This window comes from Corythoichthys intestinalis, chromosome 19 (assembly GCF_030265065.1).
Source record: "Corythoichthys intestinalis isolate RoL2023-P3 chromosome 19, ASM3026506v1, whole genome shotgun sequence".
Lineage (NCBI taxonomy): Eukaryota > Metazoa > Chordata > Actinopteri > Syngnathiformes > Syngnathidae > Corythoichthys > Corythoichthys intestinalis.
In genome coordinates this window covers 10403648-10423582 of record NC_080413.1, presented here as the reverse complement: position 1 = coordinate 10423582, position 19935 = coordinate 10403648, and the positions used below count along the sequence as shown (strand labels likewise).

At 38.2% G+C, this 19935-nt stretch overlaps 1 protein-coding gene across 1 annotated transcript; it reads right to left on the bottom strand.

Moving 5' to 3' along the window:
- Positions 1 to 1398: 1398 nt before the first annotated feature.
- Positions 1399 to 15960, bottom strand: chgb (chromogranin B). Its single transcript, XM_057822170.1, has 7 exons — positions 15852 to 15960; positions 15689 to 15735; positions 9959 to 10049; positions 8007 to 9894; positions 7812 to 7908; positions 7626 to 7727; positions 1399 to 1735 (listed from the first exon to the last, which is right to left on the bottom strand). Exons 1-7 carry the CDS (start codon positions 15898 to 15900, stop codon positions 1658 to 1660), a joined length of 2352 nt encoding a protein of 783 aa, XP_057678153.1. The 5' UTR covers positions 15901 to 15960; the 3' UTR covers positions 1399 to 1657.
- Positions 15961 to 19935: the final 3975 nt, after the last annotated feature.

Genomic DNA, 19935 nt, shown 5'->3' with positions numbered 1-19935 from the left:
GTGATGCCCCACGAGGTGAGATCTTGCATGGAGCCTCAGAACGAGGCAGATTGACCGTCAACTTGAACTTCCATTTTCTAATAATTGCTCCAACAGTTGCTACCTTCTCACCAAGCTGCTTGCTTATTTTCCTATAGCCCATCCCAGCCTTGTGCAGGTCTATTATTTTATCCCTGATGTCCTTACACAGCTCTTTGGTCTTGGCCATTGTAGAGAGGTTGGAGTTTGTTTGTTTGAGCACGTGAACAGGTGTCTTTTATATAGATAACAAGTTCAAACTGGTGCAGTTACTTCCGGTAATGAGTGGAGAACAGGAGAGGTTCTTAAAAAAGAACTAAGAGCCGAAATACTTACTAGTTGGTAATGTATCAAATACTTTTTTCATGCAGTTAAATACAAATTTATTATTTAAAAATTATACAATGTGATTTTCTGGATTTTTGTATTAGATTCCGTCCCTCACAGTTGAAGAGAACTTATGATACAAATTATAGACCTCTACATGGCTTGCAAGTGGGAAAACCAGCAAAATCGGCAGTGTATCAAATACCTGTTCTCCCCACTGTATAAGTATGTTACATTCAGCTGCGAGTAATGGCCATGCTGTATTTTTGCCTTTCTTATCCTGAAATTTCTTAAACAAGAGGCAATGGTTTCCCATTGAGGAGTGTCTCAACCTGAAAATTCTGTACATAGAGACGTTCTTAAGTAGAGGTACCGCTGTAGTAAAAAAAATTTTTAAATAACGCATTAGTCATTTAAAAATACAAATTTTTTTTTAAATTAAAACTTCAAAGAAAAAGCGGCATGGAAAATGAATGAATGAATGATTGAAATGTAATAAATTAGTAATTAGAATAGTAAAAAAAAAAAAACATGAGTAATCAAAATTCTAAATTAAAAAATGAGAAAAAATAGTAAAAAATAATTTTTCAAAAATGAAAACATTTTTTTAAAATTCATTGAAATGGGGAAAAAATACATAAAGCTCATAAGTCTGGCCCATGTGTATTTCACTCTGGGAATTTTAACGGTATTTTGTTCAATCTCTTGTGACCTCGCATAATTTAACTCTGCGACTGCCATTGACGGCAATAGACGTCGAATCCATTTTAACTGTAAGGGGCTGGAAGCGATCGAATAGGCGTTTTAATACGCATTTTTCCCTCTTTTACTAACTACCACAACACACTCTGTGACCTAAACTGGCAGTAAATGAGTGAAGCTAATGATAACCTTTGAATAGATGTCCACTGTAGTGATCAGTCCCTGAAAAGGATAAAAAAAAACTCAAAATGCCATTTATTTTTTTCATTTTCTTGTCTATTACTATAACAAACTATAATTTATCCTTCTCTGTAGTGTGTTGAAACATGACTGCACAGGATTAAAATGCGATTACGGTCCCAGAATAACTCTTTTATTGAGCACAAACACTTAAAAAGACAGCGACGTCAGTCAATATTGGATGATTTCTATATATAAACATCAAAAACATTCCCATGCTCACGTTCAGAATATCACATCAAAATAGCACAAACACAAGGTTTATTAAATGGTTTTTAAGCAAGGCTCCACGGTTAACTTTTTAAAATATTTTACGCACATTAACTTGGCAAACGACCTTATTTTTCCATGTAAACATTAAAAGCAAAGCTCATTCTTTATCATGCAACTTCTCAGAGATTTTCTTCATTTCCATGTCCATTGCCGCCAGGTTCTCCAGTGCTTTCTCCTGTGGAAGCAGAGCGTTGTTATTGCGCCTATAAATTTCTGCAAGTAGTCTCTTCAGAACATGGCTTTCATTGCAAGAGATGTTGGTTAACACACGGAAATTTGAATTCTGTAGCAATGAAACACTTATACACTGCAAGTTTGTTTGTGATCAGTTGCTTAGAAGTCACTTTGAAATGTTAGCTTAAAGCTAACATAGTTGACTTTCACAATGTAACGGGAGCTGAATTTTCCAAAACTGTAGAAATACTGGAAATATAGATTGAATTAACGCTTTGGACTAAAATATTAGACTGTGAGTAACCAATCAAGGCCTGTATTCACTTTTTAAAAATACACATCAAAAGGCATTGGAGGGGATTACATAGAGACATGAACATATATATTAGGGATATCCGGATCTGATCACATGATCGGAAATCGGGCCGATCGCGCCATTTGTCAGAGCATCGGAATCGGGTGAAAAGGATCGTGTTTTAATTTAAAAAATATTCGTACAGCGCACAGCCAAACTGTCCAGCTTGCGTTTGGTACTTGAAGTTAACGATGATTGACAAGTTTGTAGCTTTGATCTTATCAGAGAAGCTTAGAAGATCTAAGATCAAAGGCACAAATGTGTCACTCATCGTTAAACTTGCATAAGTGTGCTGTGGCAACTCATTGTGTAAGTGAGGAGCTGTCCTCAGCAGTGTGAGCAACAAAGCATGAGTGGATTTGAGTGGACTCACTCAATGAAGCATTTAATAAAGACAAGCATTTTTTCTACGTTATTATGAAGGCGACACAATGGGACAGTAACATTTCGGCAGATTCTCAAAATAAGGTGAGGTATAAATATATAGAGATGAAATTGAAAAATAGAACTAAAAATTGAAAAATCGTAAATAATGAAAAATCGAAGAAAATATGGAAATTTAATTAAAAATTTAAATCAAAAATTGTTTTTAAAAAAATTACATTTTTTAAAATAATTAAAAATCAAAAAATCAAAATAAAACAAAAAAAAGTTTTTGTTTTTAGTTTGAAAATCATCACTTTTTGATTTTTTTTTTTTTTTAAAAAAAGGGATTTTTTAGGTGTATTTTTTTCCTTTCTATATTTAGCCTTTTCTTACTACTATTTTTATGTACATATGTATTCCCCCAGCGCTCTATGTATATTTGCCAACACTTTGGATGCCATTCACGGCGCGAGACGTTGAACAAATGTTCAGTAGCCACCCTCCCATTTCAAATGGATTGAATGTCTACTATTAACTAGGGCTGCAGCTATCGATCATTTTCGTAGTCAATTAATCGATGAACAAGTTAGTTCGAATAATCAGATAAGGAACATAAAAAAATTGAATACCCGAGCGGAGCCTCAAACGGAATTAAAAATAAAAATAAATGAGGATCTAAGTACAGTGGTACCTCAGCTCACGAACGCTTAAGCTCACGAGCTTTTCGCCTCAAGAACATTAAATTCGCGAGCATATAGTCTCTGCTGACGAACTAGTTTTCGGCGGACGAACCAAACCACGCGGTCGAACAGCGCCACGAGAAGCTGACGCACGCTCACGGCGTCCCAGTTCGTCCCCTCCCTTTCGTTGAGTGCGTACGTGGTTTGTGTTTGATAGACATTTTGGACCATATTGAGTGTACTTTTGCTATTATGGGACCGAAATAGACCCCACCACAGGCTAGTGTTAAGCCTAAGAAGACATTAAAGAAAATAAGATATATTTTTGTGTAGTGTTAAGGCTTATTTAGTAGAAAATTATGTTTTATGGGGACCTGGGAACGGATTATTCTCATTTTAATGGTTTCTTATGGGAAATAAATGTTCGGAAGACGAACTTTTCGCCTTACACACACTTTCTGGGAACCAATTATGTTCGTGAGCTGAGGTATCACTGTACAACAAAACAATTGGCTAGCTTACATAGCAAAAATCTGCTCGCCTAAATGCTTTAAAATTCTTTTATTTTATTTTTTACAAAGCTCTTAACAAATGGTTCAAGCACACATTCCCACATAAAACAGCTAACTAAATATACCTATAAAGTAAATTACGAATGCATTAAGTGAAAAAAAAAAAAAAAACATTAGCTCGAACAAAAACTTAAAAGCTTATGTTGGTCTTAACAGGAAGCAGCTGGATTCAGCCATGTGAAATGAGTTATGTCATATTCACTGTGTCCACTAGAGGGCAATGTATCCACCCAAATCTAACAAGTTAGTTCGAGTATTCGGATAAGGAACATAAAAAATTTAAATACCTGAGCAGAGCCTCAAATGGAATTTAAAAAAAAAAATGAATGAGGAGCTAAGTACAACAAAAGAACAACTGGCTATCTTAAATAGCAAAAATCTGCGAGCTTAAATGCTTTAAAATGCTAACTTTTTTTGTTTAAATTTTTTCAAAGCTCTTAATGAATGGTTCAAATACAGATTTCCACATAAAACAGCTAAATATACCGATAAACTAAATTACGAATGCATTGAAAGAAATATTAGCTCAAACAAAAACTAATATTGGTCTTAACAGGGAGCAGCTTGATTCAGCCATGTGAAATGAGTTATGTCATATTCACTATTGCCACTAGAGGGCAGTGTATCCACCCAAGTCAAACAAGTTGGTTCGAGTAATCGGATAAGAAACATAAAAAATTTGAATACCTGAGCGTAGCCTCAAACGGAATTAAAAAAATCAATAAATGAGGTTCTAAGTACAACAAAAGAACAAATGGCTAGCTTAAATAGCAAAAGTCTGCTAGCTTAAATGCTTTAAAATGCTAACTTTTTTTTCCCCAAAGCTTTTAACGAATGGTTCAAACACATATCCCCACATAAAACGGCTAAGTATACCTATAAACTAAATTATGAATGCGTTATGCATTAAAAAAAAACATTACCTCAAACAAAAACTTAACTAATGTTGGTCTTAACAGGGAGCAGCTGGATTCAGCCATGTGAAATGAATTATGCCAAATTCACTGTTGCCACTAGAGGGCAGTGTATCCACCCAAATTAACCAAACTAAATGCAAACACTTTCAAAACAAACCATTACAACACCAATCTAAATGAATACTCGAAGCAGCAAAATTTAATTTGAATCTTTTTTTTTTCTAATTGAATTACTTGAGTTAATCGATTAATTGTTGCAGCACTACTGTTAATAAACTCTTTTCAATTCAGAAGGAATATTGGACCCCACATGATTGAATGTCTAAGATTTTCAGTGGCACTGAAAGTGTTAAATGCAAATTCAGACATCAAGGGGTTACACATATAAGGCTTCTTTAAAGTTTTTTGTGGGGTTGCAAATCTGGCAAAAGTCTGCTAGCTTTAAAATGCTAACTTTTTTTTTTTTTCCAAAGCTTTTAACGATTGGTTCAAACACTTATCCCCACATAAAACGGCTAAGTATACCTATAAACTAAATTAAGAATGCATTATGCATTAAAAAAAACATTACCTCAAACAAAAACTTAGCTAATGTTGGTCTTAACAGGGAGCAGCTGGATTCAGCCATGTGAAATGAATTATGCCATATTCACTGTTGCCACTAGAGGGCAGTGTATCCATCCAAATTAACCAAACTAAATGCAAACACTTTCAAAACAAACCATTACAACACCAATCTAAATGAATACTCGAAGCAGCAAAATTTAATTTGAATCTTTTTTTTTTTCTAATTGAATTACTTGAGTTAATCAATTAATTGTTGCAGCACTACTATTAATAAACTCATTTCAATTCAGAAGGAATATTGGACCCCACATGATTGAACGTCTAAGATTGTCAGTGGCACTGAAAGAGTTAAATGTAAATTCAGACATCAAGGGGTTACACATATAAGGCTTCTTTAAAGTTTTTTGTGGGGTTGCAAATCTTTGGAAGTGCCATAATGGGAAAAGCCCTCAGAGCTGTGGCTATTTATGCCTAAGAATAAAATGGGGAAAAAAAGAGAAAATCTATTAGTCAACAAATAAAATGAAGTAAGCAGCACATGTTCGGAATTATGCACGGAATTCACCACTTGTTTTCTTTTTTTTTTTTTTTTTATGACAACATGATGACTTTGATGGCTGCAGGAGGGTGTTGCGGTGCGTCTATATTGGCACGGAAAAAACTGCGGCAGATAAGAATCACTGCTCTGCCCGCGGCTGATGAAGGAAATCATTTGCTAAAAAAAAAAAAAAGATGCAGGCAGCATCATGGTGCCAAAATTCTGCTGCGGAGTATTAGTGGTGTCGTTCGTTGCGGGCCAAGTTGTTGATGTGCACTCATACGGCAAGCACCCGGCATGTCTGCGGGGAATGGACATTTTCATAATGAGCTGCCCTTTCTCCTCCTAGGGAGGTTGTGGAGGAGCGGCTGGATGTGCTCCGCGGGTCAGCGAGCATGAGACGGAACATAGTTTTCCGGCAGAAAATCACAGTAGCTGACTGTTTCTGCTGATTTTCCGTCATAGAATGTTAAGTTGAACACCCAGGGCATGCATCTTGGAGGTTTTTTACTGTCAGGTTGAATGCAGATACTTTGAAAACACAGCAAAGTTTGTTTATTTTTTACAATTGTCTTTTACATTTTAGTGTTTTGTCATGTTTATAGGTAACCTAGGACTTAAAGACTTGTAGGTTCTAATAAGCCACAATTTTTCTCTTTAACTAAAATATGTTATTAGAAACAAATAAAATATTGCCATTGATTTTAAAATCTATCATTTTTAGTACATTTTGACCTATGGAGGGCGCCATGTTTTAAGCGCACAATGGACGCTCGGGGTGATGACGTCATTTGTCATCACTAGACGAACACTACCGGTGTTCTGCAATTCCTTCTACGCGGCGAGACGTCTAACACATGCGCACATCGCTTAGAAGCAGCGAGTATTTACTATTTATGTTTTTATTGTGTCTTTTATTACCTTTTCATTGCCTCAAAATACTTTTTGCATGTGTTTCCCTCTCATACTTTTAATCATTGTGTTTTCCTGTGGTAGCTTTAAAGCAGATTGTTGATCTGTTGACCACATACAGTGCCCTCCATAATTACTGGCACCCCTGAAAATGATGTGTTTTTTAGCTTCTAATATTTTTTTTATTCAAATAATATGGGACCTTAATGGAAAAAAAGAGAAAAATCTAACCTTCAATACAAGTGCATTCATTCAGTGGGGAAAAAATCCCACACAAAGAAATAATTATTTGACATCAAATAATGTGTGTCACAATTATTAGCACCCCTGGTGTTAATACTTTGTACAACCCCTATTTGCCAACAAAACAAGGTCTGGGGACTGAGATGGCCATGGGAGAAGCTTGATTTTGTGTCTGGTGAACCATTTCTGTGTAGATTTGGCCATATGTTTAGGGTCATTGTCTTGCTGAAAGACCCAGTGACGACCCATCTTCAGCTTTCGGGCAGAGGGCAACAGATTTTGTTTTAAAATGTCCTGGTATTTCAAAGCATTCATGATGACATGCACCCTAACAAGGTTCCCAGGGCCTTTGGAAGCGAAACAGCCCCACAGCATCACTAACCCACCCCCATACTTCACAGTGGGTATGAGGTGCTTTTCAGCATGCGCATCTTTCGTGGTACGCCAGACCCACTTAGAGTGTTTGTTGACAAAAAGCTCAATCTTGGTCTCATCTGACCAAAGCACACGGTCCCAGGCTTCAACTATGTACCAGGGTCCCATCAATTTTCTGCCTCCAAATGTAAGAATAACTCATTCTGCCAGAAAAATTTGGTATTTTTCCAACTGCTCTTTCTAACTAGATGGTTCTGTCAAGTCGACACAACTCTTTGATACCAGACGTAATTATACTACACATCAGATTATGACGCTATCGAATTGCCTGATGTAGTGCTTTTCAAACAATGCAATTTAACGAACCTCGTGCGGAGTGAGTGCCGCCGGCTGCATTGCTCCCTCTGACGCCTCCAGGTTGGCGAGCTGGTTGATCTTGTGACTCAACACCTTGGCCGCCTCATCCAACTGAACACACCCAAGTTAGAACCGCATCAAAGGTTCTGAATGACATCAGGACGTAAACTGCACTATTCTGACGGTGTAGTTTACCTTGTTTGAGGCAGTATTGTCTTCTGCATCCCTTTTGAACCAGGCAGGATGGTAAAAGCCTCTGTAGATCCACGGGTTTCGCTTCTCAGCTAGATACCTGAAAAAAACAACTACTCAGACCAAGCAGTACAAGGAAACTTTGTCTAAGTTTTAATTTAGATGTTCGTCTTGCGATCAGGCAGATGAATCAAATACCTGAGAGCTTCGTTTCTGTCCTCTGAAATGTCAGAATCATCCCTTAGGTCTTCATCTTCTGACAATTCCTCCCGTCCATGCTTGGGATACTTCTTTCTTTGGTAGTAACGATGTGTCGGCTTCCAAATGCGCTTTTCATCATCTCCGTCGTGTCTTTTGTCAAAGCTCCAGTACTCCTGACTGCGTTCTCCATCCGATTCCTCTCTCTTCTCCTCTGAGAGTTCCTCGTCACGCTTGTGCCTCCTCTGGTGGTTTCTCCCTGGTCTCCATTCCCTCTTGTATCTGTCAGTGTCAAAGTCCCAGTATTCTCGGCTGCGTTCTTCACCCGGATCCTCTGACAGTTCTTCATCTCGCTTATGTCTCCTTTGGTGGTATCTTCCTGGTCTCCAGTCTCTCTTGTATCGGTCGATGTCAAAATCCCAGTATTCCTGGCTACGTTCCTCATCCGGATCCTCTGAGAGTTCCTCGTCACGTTTGTGTCTACTCTGTTGGGGTCTCCGAGACCTCCACTCTCTCTTTTGTCGGTCAGTGTCAAAATCCCAAGACTCTTGGCTGCGTTCATTGTCTGATTCCTCTCTGGGTTCCTCTGAGAGTTCTTCATCTCTCTTGAATCTCCTTTGGTGGGGTCTCCTGGACCTCCATTCTCTCTTGTGTCGGTCGGTGTCAAAATCCCAAGACTCTTGACTGCGTTCATCGTCTGATTCCTCTCTGGGTTCCTCTGAGAGTTCTTCATCTCGCTTGAATCTCCTTTGGTGGGGTCTCCTAGACCTCCATTCTCTCTTGTGCCGGTCGGTGTCAAAATCCCAAGATTCCTGGCTACGTTGCTCATCCGGGTCCTCTGAGAGTTCCTCGTCACGTTTGTGTCTACTCTGTTGGGGTCTCCTTGACCTCCACTCTCTCTTTTGTCGGTTGGTGTCAAAATCCCAAGATTCCTGGCTACGTTCCTCATCTGGGTCCTCTGAGAGTTCCTCGTCACGTTTGTGTCTACTCTGGTTGGGTCTCCTTGACCTCCACTCTCTTTTTTGTCGGTCGGTGTCAAAATCCCAAGATTCCTGGCTACGCTCCTCATCTGGGTCCTCTGAGAATTCCTCGTCCCTCTTTGGTCTCTTCTGGTGGTATCTTCCAACCCTCCATTCCCTTTTGTCCCTCTCGTCATCAAGCCCCCATGACTCCTGGCTGCGATCGTAATCTGTTTCCTCTCTGGGTTCCTCTGACAGTTCCTCATCACGTTTGTGTCTCCTTTGGTGGTATCTCCCAGCCCTCCATTCTCTCTTATCTCTACCGGTGTCAAAATCCCAAGATTCCTGGCTGCGCTCCTCATCTGGTTCTTCTGAGAGTTCCTCATCCCTCTTGTGTCTCCTTTGGTGGTATCTCCCGGGCCTCCATTCTCTCTTATCCCTTTCATCGTCAAGTCCCCATGACTCCTGGCTGCGTTCATAATCCTCATCATCATCTCCACGCTTATGAAACTTCACCCTTTGGTAGTGTTGATGCGAGGGCTTCCAAGTGCGCTTGTCCTCTTGGTCACCGTCGCTCCTTCGGTCCAAATCCCAGGACTCCTGACTGCGCTCTTCGCCACCCTCATCCCCCTCCAAAGGCTCTTCGTCACGTTTGGGCTTCTGGTGAAACCTTCCTGGCCTCCAGTTGCTTCTTTTCTCCCGTTCCTCCTCTACATCACCTCCATCTTCTTGTTGTCTCTTCTCCAGAGTCCAGGATTCCTCATTGTGTTCTTCCTTTGTGTTCTCCGGTTTAGACTTCAAAGACTTCAGAAGTTCTTGGACTTCTTCTGCATGCGAGCCCTGGACCTCAGGATCCTGTGCTTTATCTTTGGCTTGCTCTCCGTAGATTGCCACATTGTTCTTCTTGTCCGGCGGAGCATGTTTAATTCCTGTGACAGAACATAGTAGGTTATTTACCATTGTGATCTGAACTTACGCAAATATGGATCAAACCTGCTCGTAGGATCTCCTTGCACTCTTGTTCCAGTTGGGCATCCGGCTGGGTGAGTGCTTTGGACAGAACCTCCACCAAACATCTTGTCACCTGAATAAAAATTAGGGGTTGAATTGCCTCTGCCAAGTCAAAGTTTCTATTGGCATTAATTATGATACCACTAAACCTTGGAGGCATTTTGGTGTTGGCCAAGGAAGAACATATAGCAGAATCAAAATCATCCTAAAATTCTCAAAATTTGTCTTTGGTCTGTCGGACCACTTTAGTATTAAAACAAGGAACCAACATAACACTATAACAAGAGGTGGGTAGTAACGAGTTACATTTACTCCGTTACATTTACTTGAGTAACCTTTTGAGAAAAATGTACTTCTTAGAGTAGTTTTACCACGCAATAGTTTTTACTTTTACTTGAGTAGATTTGTGAAGAAGAAGAAACTACTTTTACTCCGCTACATTGGGCTACACTACAGTCGTTACATTTTTCCTGTTTATTCTACAGATAGGCATTAGTTTTGCCAGGGATGCCGACAGTGGCTTTCTCATTTTCACCAATGAAACGTCACAGCAATAACCACATGACTCCATTATACCAATCAGAGGTAACAATGTTTTTCTTCTCTAGAGGGTGCTCATGCTCTTTGGATGGGTGATGTTTCAAGTGTTGTACTGGTCTGGATTCGATTATTTTTGTGTAATTTTTTTTGCCTAATATGATCATGTAATAGGTTATACTACAGCATTAGAATAACACTTCATATAGATGGAGTTGTGCTAAGAAAAGATATATCTATAAATATACCATTATTTTTAAAAAATCAAGACATTATAAGCAGTTACTCACAATCCACTCTTGTCTGTAGTCTAGTCACTTCCCGACTTGATTACTGTAACTCACTGCGCTTTGGTCTCCCAAATAAGTCTCTAGAAACTGCAGCTCCTCAGCAGCACACCGCATCACTCGGACCCCCACCACTCACCACATCACCCCCATCCTCCGTCAACTTCATTGGCTCCCAGTTAAACAAAGAATCAACTACAAGATCTTTGTCATTACCTTTAAAGCTCTCCGTGGCCTGGCCCCTCCCTACTTATGCAATCTCCTTTGTATTAACCGTCTCACCCGTTCACTTCGCTCCTTATGTATCCTCCACCTTTCGGTCCCCCGTGTCGGTCTCTCCACCTTCGGTTCCATAGTTTTTAGTCACTGTGCCCCCAGCTCTGGAACTCCCAACCCCTGGCAATATGGCTATCCTCTCACTTTTGAAATCCAGACTCAAAACACACATGTTTACTCTTTTTTTTACCCACCATGATCCTTATCTTGGTTTTATCTTGACCTCTTAAATTTTTATTTACTTTTATCCTGCTTTTAATGTAATCTTTTGATTGTTTTGTTATTGTTGTCGAGCTATTGTGTTCCCATCTTTCTTGTGAAGTGTCTTTACGTGTCTTGAAAACCGCTCTAGGAATAAAATGTCATTATTATTACTATAATAAAGTTACTCATTACTTGAGTATTCTTTTCAAGGGATACTTTTTTACTACCACTACTTTTATTTGAGTAATATTATTTTGAAGTAACACTACTCTTACCTGAGTAAAATTTTTTAGCTACTCTACCCACCTCTGACTATAAAAAAAAAGTCAATTTAAAATGTAAGGAATAAGTACATAGAGCCATTTACTGTAGCTATGTCATCATAGAAGTAGGCCAAAGTACAAATTTTTTGGTAACCATTCATTTTCAAACATTTTCAAATTATTGGTTCATGCCATAAATCATGACCTGTTTCTGCCCAAGTTGCAGAGAACTGCATGAATTAAATAGTCATATTTCGAAAGAAGACTTACTTTTCAGAGTAAAAATACCCAATAAATGTATTAAAACAATCTTTTTTCCGCTTGTTAAGAATATTTTATTCATGCTTATGAAACACAAATATTAACTGCTCTGAAACACAATGTGTATCTGTTGACTGCCTTATCTGATTTGACTCCCTCTTGTACCAGCTAGAGCTAGTGTTCAAGGTCGTAACTCAGGATGTTTTTCTGTGGAAAATCACCAGAGTTGGGCAGTAATAACTTTCACTTATGTTTTCATAGTAGGTATCATTTCATAGTAAGCAACGCCCTTTCAACTAGCATATAGACCAGGGGTGGGCAAACTATTCCACAAAGGGCCACAGTGGGTGCGGGTTTTTGTTCATACCCATCATGAGGACAGCCTTTCACCAATCTGGTTTCTTACAAGTGCAATCAGTTGATTGCAGTCAGGTGCTCCTTGTTTCCACTGAAACCTCATTGGTTATACTGTGTGTGCTGAATCAGTTGGAACAAAGACCAGGACCCACTGCGGCCCTCGAGGACCGGTTTGCCCACCCCTGATATAGACCCTTATTTTGGTTGTACTTCTGTGTGATCACAGCTCCTGGCTGGATCACACCATTTTGTACCCTTGATATATATATATATATATATATATATATATATATATATATATATATATATATATATATATATATCTTGTTTATCTATAAAGTAGGGCTGTCAAATTTATCGCGTTAATGGGCGGTATTTACATTTTTTAAATTAATCCATTAAAATATTTCACGCAAATAACGCATACACTGAATGACTCGTTCATGCGTTGCCTCAAAAAGTTTACAATGATGCCGTTTCAGCACATTGAGAGCGAAAAGGCAGAGAAATGCGAGTGGACACAAGTGTTCATTGGGCCGCGGAACTCTTTAACGACATATCTAAGTATTGTGGCGATCGACGTGGAGAAGAACGAAAGGAGACGCTCTTTTTCTTGACACGCGTAATTGAAGACAACGCAGAACATACTGTATACCATTTGCAACTACTACTAACAGTCATGGTTGCCCCACTTCCCATAATGCATTGGGGTGGAGCAGGAGACGATCTTTTTCTTAACACGCTTATAGGAACACAACGCAGAACATACTGTATACCATTTGCAGCCACCACTGACAGTCATGGTTACCCAACTTCCCATCATGCATTTGGGCGGAACAGTTAAGTTGCTACAGTATCATTTAGTGAAAGCACAACAAAAATAATATTCCTATTGTTACAGTCTCTCATATTCTCGTTTATTTTATTTGCACTTGCACCTTTCCACCATCTGGTGGTGATTTGTGAATAGGAACTTAATTAGAGCATAACTGTTCTACTCGATGCTTTTTGGCTGACGCAACCATTTAGCGAGGGAGAAGGAAAAGGCGAGCGAACGGTCGGACGGTAGCGAACTCCGTGCTGCTTTTTTGTTGTTGTTCAAACTCCTAAAAAGACTGCATGAAGAAGTTTGGAGAAGAATATTTTAGCTCCTTGTGGATGTGAGCCCACGAGGTTTGTGTACTTTCTTTATTTAATTTGCAATTATCTCTGTATTTTTTCTTAAGTGTATTTTTCATTGTGTATGTGTTTGACCAGTTCTCACGGGTTGCCAAAGCTTTTCAAGAGTTGTCAAGAGCAAATTAAACCCTGTTTTTAAGTCAAACTTCGTGTCGTGCTCGTTGCAACATTCTAAGGGAGCCTCACCTATCTCTCAAAAAAATATAATGTTCACAAAAAGAAAAGCACTTCAGTCTGTCGTAATGAGGCCCTATTCTCACACAGTTAAACAACAATGCAAAGTGAACTGGCATTCCCAATAAAAATAGCTATGCAAAATACACACTAAACTTACTCAGACTTTGGTCACTCTATTCTTATTATTGTTATCTTTATTCTTATTATTATATTAACTCTACTTTTGATTGAAAGTTTTACAAATTTTATTAAAACGAAAACATTAAGAGGGGTTTTAATTAGGGTTGTTCCGATCATGTTTTTTTGCTCCCGACCCGATCCCGATCGTTTTAGTTTGAGTATCTGCCGATCCCGATAGTTCCCGATCCGATTGCTTTTTTTTTTTTGCTCCCGATTCAATTCCAATCATTCCCGATGATTTTTCCCGATCACATACATTTTTGCAATGCATTAAGAAAAAAATGAATAAAACTTGGACAAATATATACATTCAACATACAGTACATAAGTACTGTATTTGTTTATTATGACAATAAATCCTCAAGATGGTATTTACATTATTAACATTCTTTCTGTGAGAGGGATCCACGGATAGAAAGACTTGTAATTCTTAAAGGATAAATGTGACTTTGTATATTGTGACTAAATATTGCCATCTATTGTATTTGTTGAGCTTTCAGTAAATGGTACTGTAGCCATTTAACTTCTGCTTAAATGCATGATGGGAAGTGCAACCATGACTGCGCAGTGGTACCAATTGATATATCTTCTCTGCGTTGGGAAATAATATACGGTGTTAAGACACAGATCAAATACTACCTTTCTTCCCCACATTGCTTCCCACGATATTTCTAATCGTAGGGAGAGGGATTGTAAGGCTTTAGCCAATTAAAAAAAGGCTCCAAAGGCTGCCAAAATTCACTCTACTCATTTTACGCTGCCTTTTAGCGCTATGTATAGGTAAAACGGCGCCATTACAGATTGAACGCGACAATGCGTGAGTGGGTCGTGCAGCGCATGCATTAATTGCGTTAAATATTTTAGCATGATACATTTTTTTAAAAAATTAATGACCGCCGTTATCGGGATAAATTTGATAACCCTACCTTAAGCCTAAACTAAAGACTCTGGATGAGTGTAACATATTATGTTTGTAACGTTAAATACAATTACAACACGATTTAATTAAAAAAAAAAAATATATATATATATATATATATATATTGAAAAAAAGGCATGGCTGATATCTATCCGTGGATCCCTTTAACAGAATGAATGTTAATAACGTTAATGCCATTTGTGGATTTATTGTTATAATAAACAAACACAGTACTTATGTACAGTATGTTGTATGTATACATCCGTCTTGTGTCTTATCTTTCCATTCCAACAATAATTTAAAGAAAAATATGGCATATTTTAGAGATGGTTTGAATTGCGATTAATTACGATTAATTAATTTTTAAGCTGTGATTAACTCGATTAAAAATTTTAATCGTTTGACAGCCCAACTGTAAAGTCTTCGAAGCAGGCAATCCTTGGCTGAGTCTGATTCTTTTCTCTCATTTGAGCTATTTGTTGATATTTGTCTCGGATTTCAAAAGTGAACTTCACTGACACCGCTTGAAGTAAAATCTGCTTTTGAGGAGTAGTAAATCCTTTGTTTTAAGATTATGGTTTTCTGCTTATTTCATATGATTATTATTTAGTCCTTATATGCAACAGACATTGCTTTTTAAATCTTTGTAATGTCTCAAGTGCTTTGTAATTGCTGAAATATAGAGTTTAATATTGAAACAATAACTGGAGCTCTCAAGAATGAAAAAAAAAAATCTGAGGATGATATGCAAATAAATTTCTTCACTCGCAATTAGCGCATAAGCTGATAAGGGGGATCAACTGCAGGCATTAATAAGAAGAACGGAATGTACACTTTATAGATGTTCACCTCCCTTGTAGTTTTATACCATTTTATTAGTAGTAGTATTATTAAATGTAATGCAAACTAGATATTCCTTCCTATAGTCTTTCCCCTATGGATAATTTGTGAAGTGAAGTGAAGGTTACAGTCGCTTGTGGGGGTTTTTTTCCCCTCGAGGACAGCACGCAAGTTTTGCATTCATGTTATATGTTTACATGCATGCATACGAATGTATAATACAGTGACTTACCCCATCTTCCCTCTGGCTATCCTTCCCCACTGGAAGCGCTTGATTTCCTAGACATGAGAGAAATATTTCCAGCTTTTAAAAATACAAGAAAAGCAGCAAAAATAAAAATTATATAGGCGTAGTGAAAAGTGCTGAGAGTCACTGTCCATGGTGCTGAACCTACCTATAAGAAAAGCCAACCCGAGTAGGAGAAAAAGAGGAGTAGATGTCATCTTCTGGACTCTGGTTTGCCTCCCGATGCAGCGGGAGAGATGCTCCTGCAAGAGGAGAAGCAGCGCCTCCAATATAAAGGCACTCGAAGAGGAGGAGGAAGGGGAGAAAGGACAGCGTGGGAGGGGATGCTCATGTCATGACTCATTAGACCTGCAGAAAGAAGCAGAAACAACTCGTTTTTTTTCCCCTATCCTGGATGAAATTAGCTATCACACAGGTGATGGTTTAAACATTATTGAGAGGAGCAGCGGCGTTGTCGGCGGGAGGGTATTAATGCCGCGAGGCGCCCAAAGGCACGACAACGATTGGCAATCACACACCCTGCAAACTTCATTAGCAGGCCCCCCTTTTTTAGCTCTGTTCCAATAAGATAGCATTTAAAGTGAAATGATTGCATGCGTTGTTAAGCTTACTGTGATGCACGGTAAAGTGTTTTTACGCGTCTTTAAGGACACTTTTTTAAATCTTTAAATCACACAAACACCTGTTTGCAGAGTCAAAGAGATGAATAGAAAATGATTTTTGAGTACATTTTACAGTATAGTTAATACTGAAAGTACAGTGGTATGAAAAAAATTGTGATTTTTATTCATGCTTAAAACACAACCATTATACATCATATTTTGTATGCTTTTGCTATGCTTGCATGAGAACATTGTAGCATAGAGCATCATTGTTATATTAACCTGTTTGAGTGTGCCTTCCCATAGCCTTGACTATTGTAAACTGTATCACAATATGCCCAAATATGGACTGTTATGTTCCTGTGTTTTCCAGTATGCCCTGAATGAATACTAAAGATGTCCCGATCGATCAGCATCGATCGGGTCTGATCACGTCATTTTCGAAGTATCGGAATCGGCAAAAAAATATCGGACATGCCTTTTTTAATATATATATATTTTTTAATTAAATCGTTTTCTAATTGTATTTAACGTTACAGACAAAATGTCTTACACTCATCCAGAGTCTTTAATTTTGGCTTAAAGTAGGGCTATGAAATTTATTACGTTAACGGCGGTAATTAATTTTTTTTGAATTAATGACGTTAAAACACGCATTGTGGCATTCAATCTATAATGCCGCCGTTTTACCTATATTTAGCGCTAATAGGCAGCGTAAAATGAGTAGAGTGAATTTTGACAGTCTTTGGAGCCTTGTTTTATTTGGCTAAAGCCTTAAAATCCCTCTCTCAACAATTTGAAATATCGTGGGACGCAATGTGGGGAAGATAGGTAGTAGTTGATCTTTTTCTTAACACGCTATGATATTTCCCAACGCAGAGAAGATATATCAATTGGTGCCACTACACACAGTCATGGTTGCACTTCCCGCCATGCATTTGGGCAGAACAGTTAAATGGCTACAGTATCATTTACTGAAAGCTCAACAAATACACTAGATGGCAATATTTAGTCACAATATACAAAGTCACATTTATCCTTTAAGAATTACAAGTCTTTCTATCCGTCGATCCTTCTCACTGAAAGAATGTTAATAATGTAAATGCCATCTTGAGGATTTATTGTCATAATAAACAAATACAGTACTTATGTACTGTATGTTGAATGTATATATTCGTCCGAGTTTTATTCATTTTTTTCTTAATGCATTGCCAAAATGTATATGATCGGGAAAAATTATCGGGAATGATTGGAATTGAATCGGGAGCCAAAAAAAAAAAGCAATCGAATCGGGAAATATCGGGATCGGCAGATATTCAAACTAAAACGATCGGGATCGGATCGGGAGCAAAAAAACATGATCGGAACAACCCTAATGAATACAATGGGCGACTGTGGCTTATCAGGATAAGCTCATCATCGTTCTAGCCAGAGCCGCTGTTCAAGGTCATAACTTGAGGTGTTTTTCCCCTAATGGAGGATGTTTTTCTGTAACTTGAGATGTTTTTACCAGGATATGCTATAGTAAGTTTTGGTTTTGTTTCTATGATGTCAACCCATAAATACAGGCATGCTCTGCATTTCTCTTTTGTCCACATGCGGAGAGGACGCTTTGTGCGTGGCTCCGCTTCCGTACCCGAGAGCTCTTGTTCATAAAGCCTTCGAAGCAAAGCAATCCATGGTTGGGATCTGATTCATTACTCATCGAGCTATCGAGTTGACACTTGTCTTCGAGTTCAAAGTTGAATTTCCCTGACATGTAGCTGAAACTTTTTGGAATTTCTCACATTTCTGCATAAAATCACCATCAAATGTGATCTGATCTTTGTCAAAATTACAGAGATGAAAAAACATGTCTGCTTTAACCCTTTAACACCGAACGTGTCGGATGCGCCACGTTTACGCATATCATCTTTGAAGCCTCGTAACGCTGTAATTACGTCACCCACGTGCCCCTGGTTGCTCTCATTTGAAAGTACGGAAGTTGATGTCCACACCAGTTTTTATTTGAAGTCAATCGACCAAATAAAATGGGAGATAATGTCATTTGAGTTTTATAGTTTTATTGCACTCATAAATATGCATTAAAACGCTGCACGGACCATGTGTCTGTCTCCATATTTCCATCATTTCTTGTCCTTTTTTCAAAACCGAAAGCAGCACAAAAGACTACATATCCCAAGAGCCGTTGTGATGTCAAGAATGACGAACCTAATGTGAACATTTTTAATAAATTGACGAGCAAGGCGCCAAATAAGGGAAAGGAGACACGCAAAGCAAGCAACGGCCGATTGGATTGAGGGAGCGACTTTGAAACGTGCAGAATGAATTGAAAACTAAATTTAGCGCAATCTAATGCATTATTTCATTAACTCAAGGAATAGGATGAGCTGTATTTGTCATTGTTTTCCTCGGATTAGTCGGCGTCTCGGCAAGTAGAAGTGACAGCAGCGCGCAAACGGCAGAAGAGTAGGCTGTGTGACGTTGTATGTGACGCAGCTCAGTGACCTGTTCAAAAACAAACTTTATTGAGTGCGCAAAAAAAACAAAAAAACTTTATTGGGTCGCATGCCTGAAAAAATTGAATTGAACTACCTGTCAATATTTTTGAAAATACTTTTTTTCAATGTTATATATTTTTCTTCACTATGAATCTTTTCAATTTTTAGGTAGATGTGTGTTCGAGAAGCTTATTTGCATGTACATATATACCTTTGATTGTGTGTTCGAGAAGCTTATTTGCATGTACATATATACCTTTGATAAGGTGATGGGTACAATACCTAACTTTCACAAAGAGATATCCTCCAAATCCTTTTTGTTGGATGATATATATAATTTTTTTCTCTCACTATTTTGCACTGTATATAACCTGTTTTGACCATAGTATGTGTAAAGGCCAAAAACGCCTATGACCATACCTGTAGTTTGTGTTGAATTGTCAAACATAAAACTATTAAATCTTATTTATTTAACTTGTTAGGATAAACATTCAATAGAAAAAATATTATCAAGCTTCAAAACGGTTGGTCGAGCATGTTTGGTTGTCAGTGGGACATCAACATTACAAATTTTGAAAAAAGATTTTGGGATTTCTTTTGTTTTATGGGGTCCAAAATGCTGATTAAAATTGGTCAGTGAAGAAAACAACAGTTCAAGGTGTCCTGAAAAAAGGGACCCAACTTGGCCATTGTGAACAGTTTTTTCTTTGAAATATAAAGGCAACATCAAAGGCATGCAAATTCGGCCAAAATAATAGGTGTTAAAGGGTTAACTAAAACCACCCAAACATTCGTAGGTTTTCATATTTTAAGGATAGTATGCAAACAATAAATGAAGGTATTGCCATCGGCTGCCATTGACGGCGCCAGATGTCCAATCCAGTCAAAACGAATTGGTACGTCCTGTGCCGTCAATGGCAGCCAGTGAGCTAATTTCGACAATATTCTAATTAGTGATGAACGATAATGCATTTTTCAACCGATACCGATAACCAATAATCACCTCCTCCTTCCAGCCGATAACTGATAATGTCAAGCCGATAACTCTTTTGAAAAGATATACGTATATACAAATTTAAATTATAAAAAAGAGGAAATGTTACTGTGCAAAAATACAATATATCGCTAC